The following is an 18,555-nucleotide window of genomic DNA, read 5'->3' as shown; positions in this document are numbered from 1 at the left end:
AGAATCAGAAATACTTTATTGATCCCGGAGAGGAAACTCTTTCGTTACAGCTGCTCACTATCACGTCGATGCACACTTGAGAATAGAAGGAATAGAAGTACTAATCAAATCAAAATATAATACACTATAATACAGATAAGATAAATTAAGTACAAAGTGGATATAAGTATAAAAGCAGAGGTTTACATTTCACCCAGTGCTTCTGTTTTAAGCTGAATGGATATATTAGATCATTGTGAATTATCTTGGTGGTCAGATGATACAATGAGGCCAGCAGGAGTTTGGGGACCACCTCTACAATGCATTCCTCGGAGGTCCTCTGACAGATGATCTCTATACAGGGCACTGTGCTCCATAACCCTAGTATTTGTGTCATAACCACAAGCCTCTGTGTGTGTCACAGTCATAGATTTAGAAAGCTCTGTCCACTGAGCAGGAGGCTGTGGTCAGTGTCGCTGTGTCCCCGGCACCTGTCTCTGCTGTCCCAAACGCCTGTAGACATGGATTCAAGCCCCCTCCCACAATAAGCGGCATTCTCATGTTAGAGGAAAGACAAAGCAAACTTTTGTTACTTTTAATCCCTGGCCATTAAAAAGTATGTTTCAGAAGGCTTAGAGACTGCAACTGGGACACTTGCTTATAAACTACTCCCTGGATGATTTTATAATAGCTATACAGTATTTAGGTGCATATGCATACGGAGCAGTTCTTATCGAAGTGATCAGCTCTACCAGAAACCTCCCATCCATCCTTCCGGGAAAGATTCATAAACGAGAAAATCACTGTCAGGTCTGCTTCTCCCCGTCACTGCGTGCATCCTATGCTGATACCCATCCCGTGCGTGGAGTCCTCGCCTCTCGCCAGCGTTTCTCTTTCTGCACGTCAACTCACCAGAGAGAGGGGGGGGGGTTTCGTCTTTGTAAGCGTTTACAAACCGGATGCAAACATCGGCAGGCGTTTATTTGGCCTTTCTACAGAGTTTTAGTGTTGGTCCCCTGCGATTCTTGACATCATACTGATGGTCTTCACTTGTGCGCGCTCCACCCCGCCTGCCGGAGCGGAGAAGCGCTGGACCACGGAGACGCACAAGGAGGGGAGAGCAGGCTGATGTTAGCGGCTGTGGCGAGTCGCACTCTGCCAGTTAAAACTATAGAAACAGCTAAGACGAACTTAATGAAAGAATGCTGGTTACTGTATTTGGATATGGGTGGCTTGGAGAACACAGATCCACTGCATGACCACTGCGCTCGCTTACTTTGTAGTCTTGTTTAGTGGTTTATAACTGCACGTTTAAAGTGCATTTATGGTAATAGATCATTTCTGCTCAACTTCGCAGTTTTATTGGAGTTAGTGCATGTGTAATTACTTCTCTGCACACCGCGTATTGCTTCTCACATCTGACTCTTAACAATGATCGCTGAAGGTCACGTTTCAGCGCGACACACTTGTCCTAATATTGTGCATCTTTTCTTTTGCAACAGTGATTTGATTTACAGATAACTTTTAAATCTTAACTAATCAAACCGAGACTGCAAAATAGCAGGGATGATATGTACTCATGTGGTTTGATCGGTAGACTAGTTTTTAGTCCACTTTATAGGCAAGACAAACCGGACTATGACTTGGTCAAAACTTTGCTCTGCGCTCCTGCGGATGATCCAGTGAAAAGTGTCAGCTCATATGTAGTTTGATCGTGTCAGCCTGAAGATGTTAGGAAGTCCGTCAAACAACGGCGGCATCAGAATGCTGGTGCCCCCGGGTCCGAACGACGACAGGCGGGTAGAGTTTGTGGCTCTCACCGCTGTCCACACGGAGAGAAGCGAGCCGTCCACCCCGGAGCGCGGACACCCGTCTCACCGCACAGGTCTGCTGGGCACCCCGCTGCCCGGCCCGCCCGGACCCCGGGCCAACACGTCCGCTTCAAGCAAACGCTACAGAAAGTTGCAAAACTGCCTGTACAACGTGCTGGAAAGACCAAGAGGATGCGCGTTCATCTACCACGCATTCATGTAAGTGTATGATCATTGTTTTTATGGGTCAGTGACCAAATCAAGTGCATTTAAAACTCCACATTTGGCTATTTTCTGTCTTTTATTTTCCAGCATAACAGCTTTTAAAAGTCGCATAAAGTTCGTGAGCGAAGTCACATGCTTGTTTCCAATCGTGTTTTGATCAGTGTTTGCCAGCAGTCAAATGAATGATGAATTTTCCAATTAACCAAGCAGAGTTGCTTATGCTGCAATTAGCACGGTCATATGCCATACATCATCACAACATGGGGTCTTCTGTTCAATTTCCCCTTGTCTCTCTCTGATTAAATCATCAGGAGGACCTTGGATATTAAATTGAATTTGTCCATATCCACAGGGGGTAACTGGCATTTTAAAAAAAATCAAAATCCCCATGTAAACATTTTTGTTGCCTGCAGATAGTCATACTTTTAAATGAATTACTTTGCAGTATTTTTATTTCCCCCCTTGATTAATGAGTTTAAATGGTGGAGAGGTGTGAATAAAGTACTGGAAAGGGTTGTAAGTAAAAAAAAGTGTTTCCATGTGCAGGGGGGTGTAAGTGTGGTTAAAAACTTTACAGTGACTTGAACCCATTCTGAACCCATTACATGGCAGCTTTTTAACCAGATGAAGGATACTCTCACCAATTAAACAAATGCACTAAACACAGAGCTCAAAGTAAAGCAACTCCTCTGCTGTACTGTAGAAAGTATTTGTCAGGGCTTTAAAGTACCCGTGTGCCATTTGCTCTATAATGTATACAACATGTAAACACTGGAAAAGTATGCGCTCACTGGTAGCAGTGGCTGTTCCTTTCTGTCAGAAGAGCTGAGAACTACTATGTAAAACATACAGCACTCCTCCAAACCATATTGCCATTTGGTTGAATGTGCATCCATTTCAAATTTAAATTGAACCACTTTAATGACTAAAAAAAAAAATCTGGAAGCTTGTTGTGAATGTTAGGCCTAAGTGCCTCATTAAAAGTCAAAGTTCACTCTGAATATTTACCAGTGTGTCAGTATATTTCAGTCTCTTTTTAAGTGAAGCCCAGGACAGTTGTGCACAAGCAGCTGTCCTGCAGCTGTGTCTGCGTCTGGCACATAGTGGACAGAGCATTATGTGTGGAAGCTCCTTGGACCGGGCCGTGCTTTCTGTGTCGTTGTTTAGACAAGTACAGCAGTCACCCTGCCAATGCCATCATGTGTTTATAACAGAGGGAAATCCCACTGCAGAGCCACGAATCTCATATGTGTTCTCATCATATACTGTCGGCACATTAGTGAGTGCAGATTGGCAAACGCTAGTCTCACTTTGTCCCTCACCTCTTTCCCTCTCCTCTTTTTGTTTCTTCCTTCTCCATTCACACGAAACATGCAGCACACCCTGTGCGTTTCTCATTAAGAGCGATGGTCTTTGCACGGTAGTTGCGGGGGACATTCTCCCTGACATTACTGGGTGTCGGAGTGGATGGCAGCTCTGCCATTGTTGTTATTTCTCTGTCAGAGAAGGCAGGGCAGGCGCTCTGAGGTGCCCAGATCATGTTTCAGATGCCACGGCCTCAAAGCAAGAGCTGGACTGACTTTAAAAGTGAGCCGCCTCTGTGATGGCCTGTTTTATGTCGCCGTCTTAACAGATTGTGAAATGTACCTGAAACTAAAATCTTACTAGGCTTTTAAAAAATCCTTGCACCTTGACATGATTTATGTTGGGTGCACATATTTCTAGCTGAGTGCATCATTCCCATGATAGTGTATCACCCTGAACTGTGCATTTGTTTTGATTAATTGCATGGAAAGGCGCTTAACGTACTGAGAGCTGTACCATGTGAGAAGAAAATTCAATGTACGATGAAGCTCAATGAAGGTGGCGTTGATCTTTTGTAATTAAATAGAGCCATACACTGCTGTGTAGGGCTCTGTGCTAACTTCCCTTGATCCTTTAATTAGTCCTGCATTGTAACAAGGGATGCTGGAACAGATGCATTGCTTCTAGAGAGCCTCTCTTTGCAAGTGGGTGTTGGAGTGTGTATGGAAAAGGGGTGAAGTAGCTCTCCACTGTAATATCTCTCCACAGGCGCCCACTTAAGTCCCACCACACTCCACAACCCTCCTTGTTGCTGTCACAGCTGCACATAAGATGTACCCTCAAAGAGACAGATTTCCTTCCTAGATCAAGGTCTTGGGTAACTTTAACATCCTGCCTTCTAAATGGCTCAGGTTACATTATTGTAAACTGTTTGACATCTGTATGTCGACTGTCTCCTGTGGATTTCTTCAAACACTCTCTTCTGCAAGTGTAACAGCTGTATGCTAATTCAGAGCTGGCACTGGGTTCATCCTCTCCTCCTGGAAACCTGGCATTAGTTAGGAGAAAAGACTCAACTAAAAGCCTTGTTTTCTACACTACCAAGAAAAGGGAGTGAGTAAGAACATGGAACTCATTAAAGAAGACAATAGTGTTGCTGGAAACGCCTGTGGATCTGTTAAAAAACGGCCGGCTACGAAGAATTCCTCTGCTCACCAACCTGATCGGTTGCTTAGACAACACTGCAGGCTCTTGTGTTCACCCAAGCTCTAGTTCAAATGGTGCGTTTGAAAGGTTAGGTGTCGCTTGTCTTGCTATGGTCCCTTCACTCACTCACAGTAAAAGCTCAAGACCTCTTTGTCACCTTTGAATCCCTTCTCTTTGTTTCACCTGCAGTAAAACTACAATTTCAGCAGCTCTGCTTGTCTCAGCTGGTGAAGTCCGTTAAAGTTTGTACAAACACTAGCGGCCCAGCAAGAAAGTTTGGGTTGTAGAAAAGTGTGGAGGTTTCCAAGAATCTGCGTAGCTCAGACACATTGTATTGTACTTGATGTGTAAACGGTATGTGTGTGTATTTTTGAGGAGACTGCAACTAATAATTATTTTCATTATTGATTCATCTGTCAGATCATTTTTTTGATTAATTGTTTAGTGTATAAAAAGTGTGAAAATAGGGCTGCAATTTCACAGGGTGACATTTTCAAATATCTTGTTTTGTCTGACCAACAGTTGAAAACCCAAAGATGTTAAGTTTACAATGATTGGCATTTTTGCTTGATAATGGACTTAAATGATTGATTATCAAAAGTGTTGCAGATTAATTTTCCGTCCATGGAGTAATTGATTAATCAAGTAATCGTTTCAGCTCTACTATTGGTCCTGTCATCTGCAAGTGTGTGTGTTTATGCATGTGGAGTGTCTGTGTGTAAACTTGCCCTATGAGTTTGGCAGATGACCGACAACATTCACAAGGATCTGTTTCAGTGTTTTCCCTGACCTTTGACCTCCCATGCATTTTCACCATCGGCAGTGCCACATATAGACCATCACATGAGGCCGCCTGTTTTGCCCATAATAATTCATCCCATCAGGAGTTCCTTTGGGGCCGTAGAACTCCAGTCTAAAATCAGGCTGCCACTCCCTGATCAGGTCATACTACACTGTGCCAACTAATGCCAGCACTGTAGAAATACAAGGCATGTCATGTCTTGATCTTGGCTGCCGTACCCCATCTTAGTCTCTGGCTTGGTACAGCGTGAATATACAGTAATAGTGCATGTGGATGGACAGGAAAAGCAGTCAAGACCGAGCACTGACCAGCCAGAGTGATTGATTGGTTCTAAGGAGGGTGAAAATATACCGGTCATGTATTATTGATGTCTTACAAAGGAGGAGCAGAGATGTGGAGCAAAATTATAACGTGGAGTTTTTAGACTCGAGCTTGAGCAGTATCATCTGTATTAGTGAGATAAAGAGAAATGTCTTTACAAGTAGTTGTTTTATGAGGAGCTCTGTGCTGAAGCCTCCTGACAGGCTAGTTGAGTTTAGCAAATTTGTTCTTGAGAATATCATGTAGTTGTCTGTTCATCGGCTGTGCTCAAATTAAAGATGAACTCCATGAATTTAACACATCAAAATCAGTTTAATAGTCTTGGTTAGTCCTACTCAGCCTGTGAAAACAGCTGTATCATGTCCTCTGTGGCTCTGGACAAGCCTGAGAAAATAATGCCATAGTGATGTCATCAGGGTTATCTCAGAAGTTGTGAAGATGTCACAAAGATCATGTAACGTACTTATTTTAACCCAAACCATGATCTTTTCCTATGCCTAACCAAGTAGTTTTTTTGCCTAAACCTAACCAAACTGCGACAGTTTCACAACGTTAACCATGTGTTTAACGTCACGTGACTTATGTCACATGATTTACGTAACGTATGCTTGCAGCCCGTCCTCACCTTACAGCTCGTCCTCAACTGCCACCGGTTTAGGAAAGTTTGATCCTAAAGCCAAATTATCTACAGATGTGGAGGGAGATACCCACAACAGGACTCGCAGCCTAATGCTCTCCATATCCATTGATGGATTGGTCAAAGAGGCTTTACTATGTGGCTATGGTTAATTTTTCACATATCTTTTGTGCTAACAGCGCTGTACACAGAATGCAGCGTGCAAGCTTTTCATTAAAGGTGAATTGCCTTTCTGACATTATTAAACTCATTTAGCCCAGACAGCGTGTTGATTGAATGTGTTCCCTCTATCTGTCTATCCTTGCAGTTTTCTCTCCCTCTGAATCCAGTCTGAGCCAGCTAATCTACTTTCTCACCCAGGTCATGGAAACCATGCAACACAAAATCCACCAAAATCGCCCCCTCCTCCGGCATCCTCCAAAAACCACTGACGCGTTTGGTGTTGGACCTTTTTTTTTAATTATTAATGGTCTGAGTAATGTCAGAAAATAGCTTTTTTGTTTTGTTGTTTGCTTTTTTAGTCAGTTTGTGTTTTTATTGATGACTAAGTAAGAGAGAAAGAAGGGTGGAGTGGAGAGGGAAGTGGCACCATAAAGGAGTGACGGGAGAAAGCCACTCGGCACTTTGTGTGGGTTTTTTTACCTGCTCCGGACTGCAGATTGGATGCTTGTTGTTCATTTAATGCTGCTGTTTATTTTTATCTTTTCACCTCAGCAGGTTGTGTAAATTCTGCTCCATTAAGAATCCTTTATGGCCCAAATGCCTTTGCTCTTCTGTCACTCTCTCCTCCATCATTCCCTCCTTCCCTTTTTCGTCCTGAGTGGGAATATCATCTTGTATTTGCTGCACAGCCACCTTTAATTGACTTCCCCTTCCTCACTGCCTCTCTATCGCTTCCCCTTTCTTCTTCTCAGTCCTGATTGGCTGGTCTGTTTGTGTATAAGAGTATGCAAGATCAGCTATGCCTTGTAAAAATGTGGAGGATAATAACATTATTAAATAGATAAATGAGTAATAATGGTACTAAACATAATTAGTAAGTTGAATGATTGGTCGATTAATTGATTGGTTGACAGAAAATGTAACTGCCAACTATTTTGATAATTGATTAATCATTTGGCTAATTTTTCAAGCAAAAATGCCAAATATTTTCTTGTTTCATGTGATGTTTTACTGCTTTTCTTTGTCTTATATGACAGTAAGTTGAAAATCTTGAAAATTTTGTAATTTTGGCCTGACTCTGGGAAATTAAAATAGACATTTTTCACTGTTTTCTAACATTTTGTAGACAAAATGAATATTTTAAGACTTTGGTTGGTAAAATAAAACCACGGCACTTAATGTTTAGGAATTGGGACTACCTTAAACTGGTAGAATTTATTTTAAACAATTGCTAAATTGGTATGAATCTTTGCTTCAAAAGCTCTAAACTTTACACAGAAACTTTAAAGGACTGAAAGGATCTTCTGTAAGTAGAGTTGACTGTAGAGACACGCCATGGTACAACCCTAGTCTTTGACAGAGCATCTTTGGAATTTCGTTTGATTTGAACAAAGGATGAACCAACATCCAGTAAAGCTTTTAATGAGATTAAGGCCAGAGTAACTGGATTGGGCAGGAACTCAGAGAAGATGATTTTGGCTGATTTGTGTTCTTGGGATTTTAAAGACACAGTTTTGGAGACAGATGCGAGGTCATTTTTGAGTCAAGATGTCTTGATCGGGTGCTGCTTTGCATCCTGTGAGGACAAAAGTTCATCAGGGGTATAATACAATATATATAAAAGATGTTTATAGGGGCAAAAACATATTAGTGTCATTTCAAAGATCCTTGTCTTCCTGCTTGAATATACGCTAAAAGCTTTGTTGCTGTTCAGTTTTATTTTAAAAGTTCACATTAAAAAGTCAGAAAGTAGACTAGGAATACATTGATAATAATATTTATTATTCCCTAAATGGAAATGTGTCCACCACTGTGTCATCTGGGGAAATATTTAATTTACTAACTTACACTAATCACACTAGATGCACATGTTATCCTGATGTTGTTTTGTCATCTTTTTTAGGTCTTGAGGTCTTTCCTCCCCTTTTACACCTGGCCTGTGTGTGTGTGTGTGTGTGTGTGTGTGTGTGTGTGTGTGTGTGTGTGTGTGTGCGCCTCGGTCTGCCTGGAGGTCTCATGTCATGTGTCCTGACGTCTCTGGCCTGTCACATTCTGCAGCAACTGCTTTAGCTTCCTCACCTTCCCCTGCTGTGGCTTTATTTTTCCACAGAGTGGCTTGCTACCCGCTAACACCAAAGTGCGACACAGAGGACAAGCAGAAGAAGGAGGAGGAAGGAGTAGGAAGGAGCTTGATTTTGGTTGCTAAGGATGAATGATAATAATGATAATGTGATACTGTATTGATCCCTGTAGGAAAATTCTCTTTCCGCTTGTCCCCTACCACAACAGGAGCACCAGAGCTGGTAGGGATCCAGCTCAAGGGCACTTCAGCAGGGTAGATGCTTGTTGATGGTGACTTGGACTGAAATGTAGTCTCTTTAAAGCCAAAAGGGAGAGAAAAAAGATGTGTATGTGTCAGGAGCATACAGTATGTCCAGAAACAGTAGATTAAAATGTAAACAACGTCCCTGTTTTGGAGGTGTTCATGGTCTTATCGTCCTTCAAAAATGGGAAGGGCTTAAAACAGGACAACTGATTTGTGTGTGCATGGAGGGAAGGGTAGGGAGAGGAGAATAGGAGTGAGTTGGAGAGAAAGGATAGTCGAGGTTAGTTGCTGTATTAATTTCTCCTTTCGGGGCAAAATGTGTCTCCCCAGGGAGGGGACTGTCTGTTCTGGGATGGCCGACCGGGAATCAGGTTTCCCCCCTAATATCCAGCCCTGCTCTCTCTCTGCTCACTTTCACCCCAGAACAGGACATGCGCACACACACACACACACACACACACACACATACACACACACACACACACACTCACCACTATCATGAGGGGGGGGGGCAACTATTGTGTACTACTGTTTATTTACTTGACAGTGCAGAAACCGTAAAAAGGCTGAAGGTGAAATTCAGTATTCATGCAAAAACACACAGCAGAGACCTTGAGCCACACACAACGGTCCTGTTTGATTCCCCTGCAGATTGGTGATCAGACACCGCATAATCTACAGTAAGCTGTGTTTATGTAATGTTATTGTCGCTGAAGCGGGACAGGAATACTGTGGCATTAGGCCGCAAGGGTTGAAGGGAAATGCCAAGAGTTTATTTTGAATAGTCAAGACCCTCTTAACACTCCAGATCTGCTTTCACAGCCAGGAAAATCCAGTGGCATGTCTCCCCGCTCCCTTCTACTGTATATCTTATTATTACATCTCTCTATCTCTCTGAAATATATGGCATCGGCGATTTCTGCAGAGGTGGCGAGTCTGTAGACGTATTACAGGAGCTGCAAATACTGACAAATTGTTTTGTCATTTTCTTGTAGCAGTCATTCATTTAAACAAAATGCTGTAGGTGGGGGCTTTTGTTAATTTTCTGGGACTTTTGCCAGTGTATCCCCTGTGTTCCCAGGAGACTTTATTGTTCAAACTACATGTTCCTCTTAGGTGCTGACACATTTCCGTGTATACAGTGATGCTGAGGAGGCGGGGTAACTTCAGTTGGAAGATACAAATTGACAACTAATGCAAACATTCATGCTACAATACATTCTATGTGTTTGATTTGTTTCTGTGGAATAGTTACAGAAATGTTAAAAGGTCTCAACGCAAACAAAATGTCAGAGCCTGTTTTCTTTTAAAAATTTGGTTCTAACTCTTTAATAGAAAAGTTCTGTACCAATCAAGGGTTAGGGTTAGGGGGTTGAAGCCAGATTTGCATAAAGAGATACAAATACACACAGATGCATGTAGAAATTTGGCTTTCATATTATTAATGTTTAAACATGTAACCAGCTGCCTCGCCAGTTCAAAACTAAAGAGAGACTAAACTAAACAGTGGGCTCCCTTTTTTTAACTCACTAGTCGCAAAAAAAGTAGTCTACCTGCCACTTCAAGTATTAGTATGCTCACTAATTTGCTAATTTAGAGAGAATGTGTGTTTTTGAGGTATAATTTTAAAACTGTATAAAAGGAGCCCATTGTAGTTGTTGATGCTGTGTTGCATTACACTTCCAGCTTCTCCGTTGAAAAAACTTCTCCCTAATCTGTGTGTTTGCACCAAATGGCAAAAAAGAGAGGCATTGTCGAACAAGATTTCACTGCACACGTTCAGTCCTGATTTGTGTTGATTGATCAAGCTATTTCACTGCCAAATTTCACCTAACACCTCTCTGCCTGGCTGTTCTGGGAGCCTTCTCTTGAAACACTTTACTCTGCTGCCACCGCTTTGGTTCTCACACTGCCCTGCTTTAAATCAGTGTTACACTGGACTGTCAAAACCCTGCAACCAGCAGTTAGGTAAAACAAGACAATTAGGACTTTAGTGACGACAGACGGTCCTGCCAGTAAAGTCTGACTCTCTTTTGACTGGAAATGTATTGTGTCACAAGCCATGGGATAGCTGCTCTGTAACGTCACCCTCTGTAACTGTTGCACAGCTGCCGCGTCATTGAATACGCTTCTGTTAAATCTTGTTTGTATACAAAGGCAGAGAACTGTCCTCAGCTTGGGCACACTGTCACCTTCTGTACAGTAACCATCCCTGGCAGCTCAGTATGACTTTCCATACAAAGTTCGAATGAGTTTCTTCATTGTGCACAATCAGTTGCTTACTGAGCCCTGATAATCCCCATCCCCATCCACCTTTCACTTTTCTGTTCAATGACAAATAGTATCAATGAATGGGGTAAAAGGGTGTATCATCAAGGTGTTCATTGTGAATTAGAGTGATGAAGAGGAAGCTTAGGAAGCAGGTATTGTGTGTTGCCAATGGCTGCGAAGACCATAAGACAGAAAATAAATCAATAGCTTTTGCCTTGCTATTATCTCTCAGATGCACACTTATGGCTTGATCCTAGTGAGTGGCTGCACCTGCACACTGCCGATTATCAGCAGATGCTGAATAATGTGGAAACTAACTCTTTAGCTAATAAGGGATCAACATTTCTAACAGTAGACAAATTCATATAGTCTCCTGATATTTGTATATTGTCATATTCTTCAACCCTAATTGTCGGTAGGGAATTTAAACTCAACTCAGGTCACCGAGCTTTTCAGATGTGAAAACAAAGTAGACGTGCACATTTAAACAGTTGTAAATTGTTATGATATAAGCTTGAAAGCTATAGAAAAGTTGAATGAAAATTAATTTGGTGTCCCCGCAGAGGTGGGCCAGTCTCATTGATGTGTTTAGGTCTAGCCCAAGCAGCTTCTGTACATCAGACTCTCTGGCTTTTTCTGGTATTAGATTTTATTCTCTGTCTACGTGTTTGTAACTTTACCCCATCAGGCACGTGAGCACTGTGGATATAGTTTTCAGGATGAGGAGGCTGCATGACTGTGCAGGCATACCTGATGTGCCTGCATGGTTGTAGAGGCACACACAGACCACCACCGCTAAAACATCCCCAGGTTTTTCAGAATACCTTTGTCAAGAGCTACTCTACATCTTACTCGATGTTTGGAGCAAGCAAACCTTGTTCTCTCTTTCTCTCTCCCAGTCTTCTTCCTGCTCTCTCTGCTTGTTGTCTGTCTCTTGTCTCTCTCGATCTTGGGATAGCCCAGGTCTCTGTGTCTTTCCCCTGTTGTCCCTGCCTGGCTGCACCCGCATGCAAGGCCCATCTTAAGTGTTGTTAAGATCATTTTAATTTATAACGGCAGTCACTATAAACATGTGAGGAAGCAGCACCATGGAGACGGAGCTCAAACAAAATCACAATGTAGGACAGTATTTATAAGGTCTGCCTGCAGAAAGCGAATTGCAATGTGTGTATATATACGTTTGTCAGTGTGTGTCATTACTCATGTGGCTGAGTGTGCATGCTGTCAGAAAAGGTCTTGATTGGCGTGTGCACATTTGCAAAATATGTGTGCATTCGTGCATGTGTAGGTCTATGGAGATTGTGTGTGTGTGTGTGTGTGTGTGTGTGTGTGTGTGTGTGTGTGTGTGTGTGTGTGTCTGTGTGTAAATGCCTGGCCAGTGGCATTGTGGGCAGAGCATAAACAATAATCAAATGTTAACGACGGAGCCATAATTACGCAGGCTGCCTGCCACAATTGCAAGATTGTTTTTTTCCTGCGTTCTGTCCCCTCCTGCTCTAAATGCCTTATTTGCACAATTCCTTCACTTCAACACAGTGTCATTTCCTCTATTCCTGTGTGACGGTTACTTTTTCAGATCCTGTTGCTGTAATCTGCTTCTCTCTGCTCTCTTATCTTGGCCTATTTCCATCAGAACTTTATGCTTTGTCTTAGCTGCACCTGTTTGTCTGTTTTTCTACCCTCTCTTTTCTTCTGGTTTTTCTTGTCTCGTTCTTTGCCTCTTTATACCTTTATTTGTTCTCTTTTTCTTTATTGTTCTCTCTCTATCCTGGTTGCTCACTACATGAAGTGATCCCATGTCATTTTACCCCTGTCTTCCAAGTCTTCTACATCTGCTGCTGCTTCTGTTGCTGCTCTGGCCGCACATCACACTAATTCACTCTCTTTTTACAACAGAGTTTGAATATAATGAAGGGTTATTGATGATGAAAAGGTTTCAGTCGATGTCAAAACATGTTTTCTTGTAGAAAGTACAGAAAAGTATTATAGCCAAGTGTGAAATACAATCATAAACATAAACCTGCCACATCAAACTGTCCTCATTTTTGTATGTTATGATGTCATGCAGGAGTGCTGCCTGACTTTTTGATTTTTTTCACTCCCTTTGCAAAAAACAGCTGCTAACGCTGCTCCACACACACACAAACACACGGTAAATCTGTCCCTACATGCTGGCAACCATGTCCACCCTGCAACAGTGTGTGTGTGTATGTGTGTGTGCGTGTTGGTGGGCCCTCTGCTCTTCTCTTGGCCCTGAGATTAAAGCAATGTCAGCAAGTGTGCGATGAGACCTCACAGACGATACCTCATCTCTCTCTCTCTTTTCCATTCTGGCTCTCCTCGTCTCACTGTCCCCTCGTCTGTCCAATACATAATTCAGCCACCTCTTTCTGTCTCTTGTCCACTATTTTTTCTCATTATCTATCTGTGTGTCTGAATGATACTCACTCCTTGTGGTCATTGCTACTTTTCTCTTCACCCCCTCTCCTATTTCTATCTATTACCATACTATATCTATTCTCTCTCTCTCTCTCTCTTCCTCTGTCTCTTCTTTGCACACTCTCTCTCATACTCTTTGCTACTCATCAGTGCTCAATCAATCATTTTGGCCCCCGGCTGCCAGACCTTGTGGTGTCCTGTGACGTCCGAGCAGTGTCCTGTGTCCCAGAGTGCACTTGAGACAAGGCCAATAAAACTGAGGACAGTAGTAAGAATACTTACTGTGAGTGTACAATCAAGCACAGATAATCTGAAGACTATGACCAAGTCTGAATGCCTGTGCGATTACACCGGTATTTTAAGGCTGGTTTAGTAAAGATCTTCGTCCACACTGAAACCAGAACAATAGAAAATTTGATAAATCTCTTGTTTTTCCTCCACCTTAAGTTGGCAAAGAATAAAACTAATAAGAATGAAAATAAAACACAGACAACCGAGAGTCTCAGCAGGTTAAACCTATAAACTGCCCCCTTCTTCTCTCCATGACCACCCATGCTGTGTTTCAATATAGCCAAACTCACAATGTAGTTGTTTCCATTTACACATATTTCTTTTATTTTTGTCTCAGAGAACTGAACAAGCATAAAACAGATCATGAATGCAACCTGTAATTCCTGTAATTCCTGCTCTGCTGCATCGAGATGTCGGGTTTTATAATCGTCAAACAAAATAACATAAATACATCTAAATAACGTCCACACTAAAACGCATAGTTGGTGTTTTTGAGATTTATTCACTCAGGGAGTGTTTTCAAAAAAAGCTCTGTTTTCGGTTGTGAGAAACGCCAGCTTAGTGTGGATGGGAGGCCAAAACGAAGGGAATGTGTTTTCAAATTTACTGTAACCATCTTAAGGTGTTAGAATGCTATAAACAAAGTGTTTCCGGGACGGTCGAACATCATTTAAAACCCACTCAATCGGCATTAGTGAGACTATGTCTGGCAATATTTGTAACTTTCCGAAACCGACGACAACGCAATGATTGGCCAGGAATATGGAGCAGGATTCAAACTTCTCTCTCAAGCTCTCTATTTCTGTCACTTTTGTGCATACAAACAAGTGCAACTTGTCTCTTCTGTAATGCCTTTCAGAAGAGACTGTTGCACTGTTATGCTCATATTTAAACAATTATCGCGTCTTGCTCCTCTCTATGATGGCTGGCTGAGTATGACCTTTCAGAACAGCTATAAAACACTTTTGCCTTCCAACTTGATTGGACAACACGTCGTACAAATTACTTCTTGTCCAGCATAACCTTACCTTTAACCTTACTGCCATACAGACCCCAACTGTCAGAGCAGCACTTCTCTCTAAAGCTCTCTTTCATTCCTCAGACACCAACTTCTGCCATTTTTCATGTGCCTTTGGTTTTACAGCTCGCCACTTGTAAATGTGGTTCAACACCTTGTACAGAGTAGTTTGTTTCAAGCATACCCTGGCGTTTAATGTGGACGTAGTCTAAGAGAGAGTCAAGTGAGAGACTGTAGGGACAGCAGAGAGAGAATAGCAACAAGAAGAATATCTAAGAGGTCTGGGCAGTGAGAGAGCAGGAGCAGGGTGGAGGTAGGGGGAGATTCAGCAGAGGGATGAATAATTCAGAAGAGTATTATCTCTCTGCTCTCATCCACCCGTCCCCTCCTTGGCCTGTCAACTAATTGGTTGTAATGAGTCAAAGAGGGGAGAGGGTGTGGCTGAGCGGCCCGCAAGTGGTCCACTCTGATCCTGGCTCTGCTTCAGCTACACTAAAGAAAGGAGGAGGAGGAGAGGAAACAAGGGGAGGATAAAGGAGAGAAGTTAGGGTGAGAATGGGAAAGAGGGTGTAAGAAAGGAAAAAGGACAGTGAGAGGAGATAAGCTCCATATAATCAGTTTGTTGTGATACAATATCTTGAAAGCAAATGTTGACGTCTGCCGTCTCGTGTGGGAGGCACTGAGTTATGTTTGAGTATCCAGTCCACTAATGTGAAGGTATGGCTTGGTATGAGGACAGAAAGTGTAAATCTAATAAATGCTCTTTGTCCTGCTTCATGTTTTTGTTAGCCTGCAAGGGGAAGTGTGTCAGAGGGGGAAAAATAACACCACACTGCACGTAGATGACATTTTTATGACCCAAAAGTTCGGTTAACAGAAGGCTAAGTCCAAGCGTTGAAAACATATTTACTGTGCTATATTCAGTAAGTGAACAAGGGTCAACAGTTTTTACTGAGTGATGTAGTTGCACAGTTCATTTGATAAAAACATTGCTACGTATTACTGTAAGTGGATGCAGCAGTACATGAGGAGCAGTGCCCTTTATCCTACAAAAAATACATCTTTGTTAGCTGTGCTCTTTTGTCCACTGTCTTGGATTGTGATATTGCGGAATTAGTAAAAAAACAAAAACCAGCTCCCCAACTTTCAGTTCTCAGTATTGGCCAACATGTTTTATTTGTGGCTAAAGGTGCAACACAGGAAGTTGTTGTGAAAATGGCAAAGTCACTGCAAGTGTGTGGAACGTGGTGGTGTTTGCAGAGCTTCACTGGAGGGTGATGTAAGCCTTTTTTCACATGGCTCTGGACTCTGTCTTAAAATTACACATAACACAAAGACACACAGAGGTAGACACACAAACATTTAGTCTGACAGGGAGGGATAGCAGCACTGACACTGGACAGAGGAGTAACACAGTGCAGCCCCTCCATGTGATGTGACATGGGTACCAGTGTTTGACTTTAATCACAGCAGAGATAATGTTAACGGACAGATAGCGAGGCTGACTCTGGGTCCTCAGCAGAGAAGTCACCACCCCTATAGCTACTGCATATCTGTCCCATACTAACTGAGGCATCAGTATCAAAGAAGGAACTCAGAGAACTAGGGTCATGGGGTTGCTGCCTTGGTTACCAACTGACAACAGAGTGGTAGTACTGCAGAGATGGTCTGCTGTGTTTTACATGTTTTGACTTTACTACTTGCAAAGAACTCAGGCCGTGTCTGAAGTCACTCCTTATTTACTATATAGTGCACCATATCTACCCTCCACCATTTTATTTTAGTGTCCGAATCCAAAGGTGTGAAATGTATCCACTATATAGTGCCCTCAAAAATATCCAAAATGGAACAAAAACAAACTGTTACAGACAGGGGACACCGAGGTGGACAGGAATGTTCTTTATTAAATGATAGCCAGATATGGAGGGTGTGGAGATAGGGAAAGTCTGTAGGAGGGAGATCACTGGATACAGGCTGGCGAAACACTGGAGAGCCACTGAAGACTGGACAACCACAGGAAACTGGAAAATATAGGAGATTGGAGAAACACTGGAAACTATCGAAATGAAGGTCTCTTGTCAACTGGTATGAGGAGTCCTAGATATGACCGAGGTCGGACACTGACTGAGGTGAGTAGTGTGCTTTTGTACCGGCTGGCTGTGATTGGGACTGATGGGGAGCAGGAGTGTGATTGGGAGCAGGTGTGAGTGATTACTGGCTGTGAGACCTGGCATATCTGTGACAGTACCCCCTCCTCCACGGCCAGCTCCCGAGGGCTGAACAACCCCCCCGGGGAGCGAGCCGATCCGGGGAACTGGCTGGAGCCTGGCCAGGTGAGGAGCTTGGGAACTCTGGAGGCCGGCGGCGAAGACGAAGATTGTGACCCCCTGGATGCTTGCCAACCTGACAGGGAGCCTGTGGCGGCTGGGCCTCGGGGGCCTGGAGGCTAAAGAACATTCCTGTCCACCTCGGTGTCCCCTGCCTGTCTGTAACAGGAGGTCAGACCAATCGCAAGGATGATAGCCGGCTCCTCAGATGACCTTTCCTGGACCTGGAGGATGTTGTCCGGCGACATCTCCTCGCCTATCCACCACCGGTCAGCCCCACCAGTGCCTCTTCAGACACTTCTGTAATCACTCTGGCGTTCAGGCTGATCGAGCAACAACAGATCCGCCGGGGCATCGGGTCGTCAGCCAGTCCTCATCCCACGCCTCTGCCGACTACTCTGCCGATGGCCAGCTCGCTGCCTGCCCGCACCGAAGTTCCGCCTCCCAGCTGCTCGCCTCCTCCGGTCCCTGCTGGATCGCAGCAGCCTCCTCCGGTCCCAGCCCCACGGCCGCAGCAGCCCCTTCCAGTCGCAGCTCCGCGGCCGCCGCAGCCTCCTCCAGTCCCAGCTCTGCGGCCGCAGCAGCCCCTTCCTGTCCCAACTCCGCGGCCGCAGCAGCCCCTTCCTGTCCCAACTCCGCGGCCGCCGCAGCCTCCTCCAGTCCCGAGGCCCAGCCGCCACCAGCCTCCACTCCCGAGGCCCAGCTGCAGCCAGCACACAGAAAACTATCGAAATTAAGCTTTCTTGTCGACTGGTATGAGGAGTCCTAGATACAAACGAGGTCGGACACTGACTAACGTGAGTAGTGTGCTTTTGTACCGGCTGTGATTGGGACTGATGGGGAGCAGGAGTGTGATTGGGAGCAGGTGTGGGTGATTACTGGCTGTGAGGCCTGGTATATCTGTGACACTTTCTTTTAACAATTCCACAATTCAATGTGGCGCATTTTATAGACACAAAAATTACCATTCTGCTAATCTACACCTTTGAATGATGACAAAAGATTTAATGAAAAAGTGTCTGAAATCTCAATTTACTGCTCACTATGAGGTAAACCACTCTATTTGAGCTGCAACAATTAGTTTATTAATTGATTAGTGATTGAATGAAAAATGAATCAGCAACAATTTTGATTATTTCTAATTGTTTTGAGCTTCTCCAATGTGAATATTTTTTGGTTTTCTTAGGACCTTAGGATTTTTGCCATGATGTGCGTGTCTCAGACAAATCTCTAAGATCTGAGATGAAAACCACAAAATCCGCGCCGGTCACGGCTAGAGTAATCTTGCAATCAATACACCTCGTCTGAGATCAGTTGTGTAGTTTGTACACCCTCATGTCTATGTTACAACAGTCAGGGACAAAACATGTCTTGTGGTTTGAGGAGCACTGCAACTCTGAGATCTGTGGTCTGCACTTGCCCTTACTCTTCTACG

At 43.5% G+C, this 18,555-nt stretch overlaps 1 protein-coding gene across 8 annotated transcripts in view; it reads left to right on the top strand.

Moving 5' to 3' along the window:
* Positions 1-552: 552 nt before the first annotated feature.
* LOC122864656 (potassium voltage-gated channel subfamily KQT member 4) overlaps positions 553-18,555 on the top strand; it is a 56,320-nt gene continuing 38,317 nt past the window's right edge. For 5 of the 8 annotated variants that reach the window (XM_044172189.1, XM_044172190.1, XM_044172188.1 and 2 more), the window contains exon 1: positions 553-2,009. In XM_044172189.1, the coding sequence (XP_044028124.1) occupies positions 1,708-2,009 (302 nt within the window). In that variant the 5' untranslated portion in view covers positions 553-1,707. The remainder of the gene's footprint in view (positions 2,010-18,555) is intronic. The other 3 variants (XM_044172186.1, XM_044172185.1, XM_044172182.1) reach the window with 2 other exon arrangements.

Source organism: Siniperca chuatsi, linkage group LG17, assembly GCF_020085105.1.
Source record: "Siniperca chuatsi isolate FFG_IHB_CAS linkage group LG17, ASM2008510v1, whole genome shotgun sequence".
Classification (NCBI taxonomy): Eukaryota; Metazoa; Chordata; class Actinopteri; order Centrarchiformes; family Sinipercidae; genus Siniperca; species Siniperca chuatsi.
This window is presented reverse-complemented; position numbering and strand designations above follow the sequence as displayed.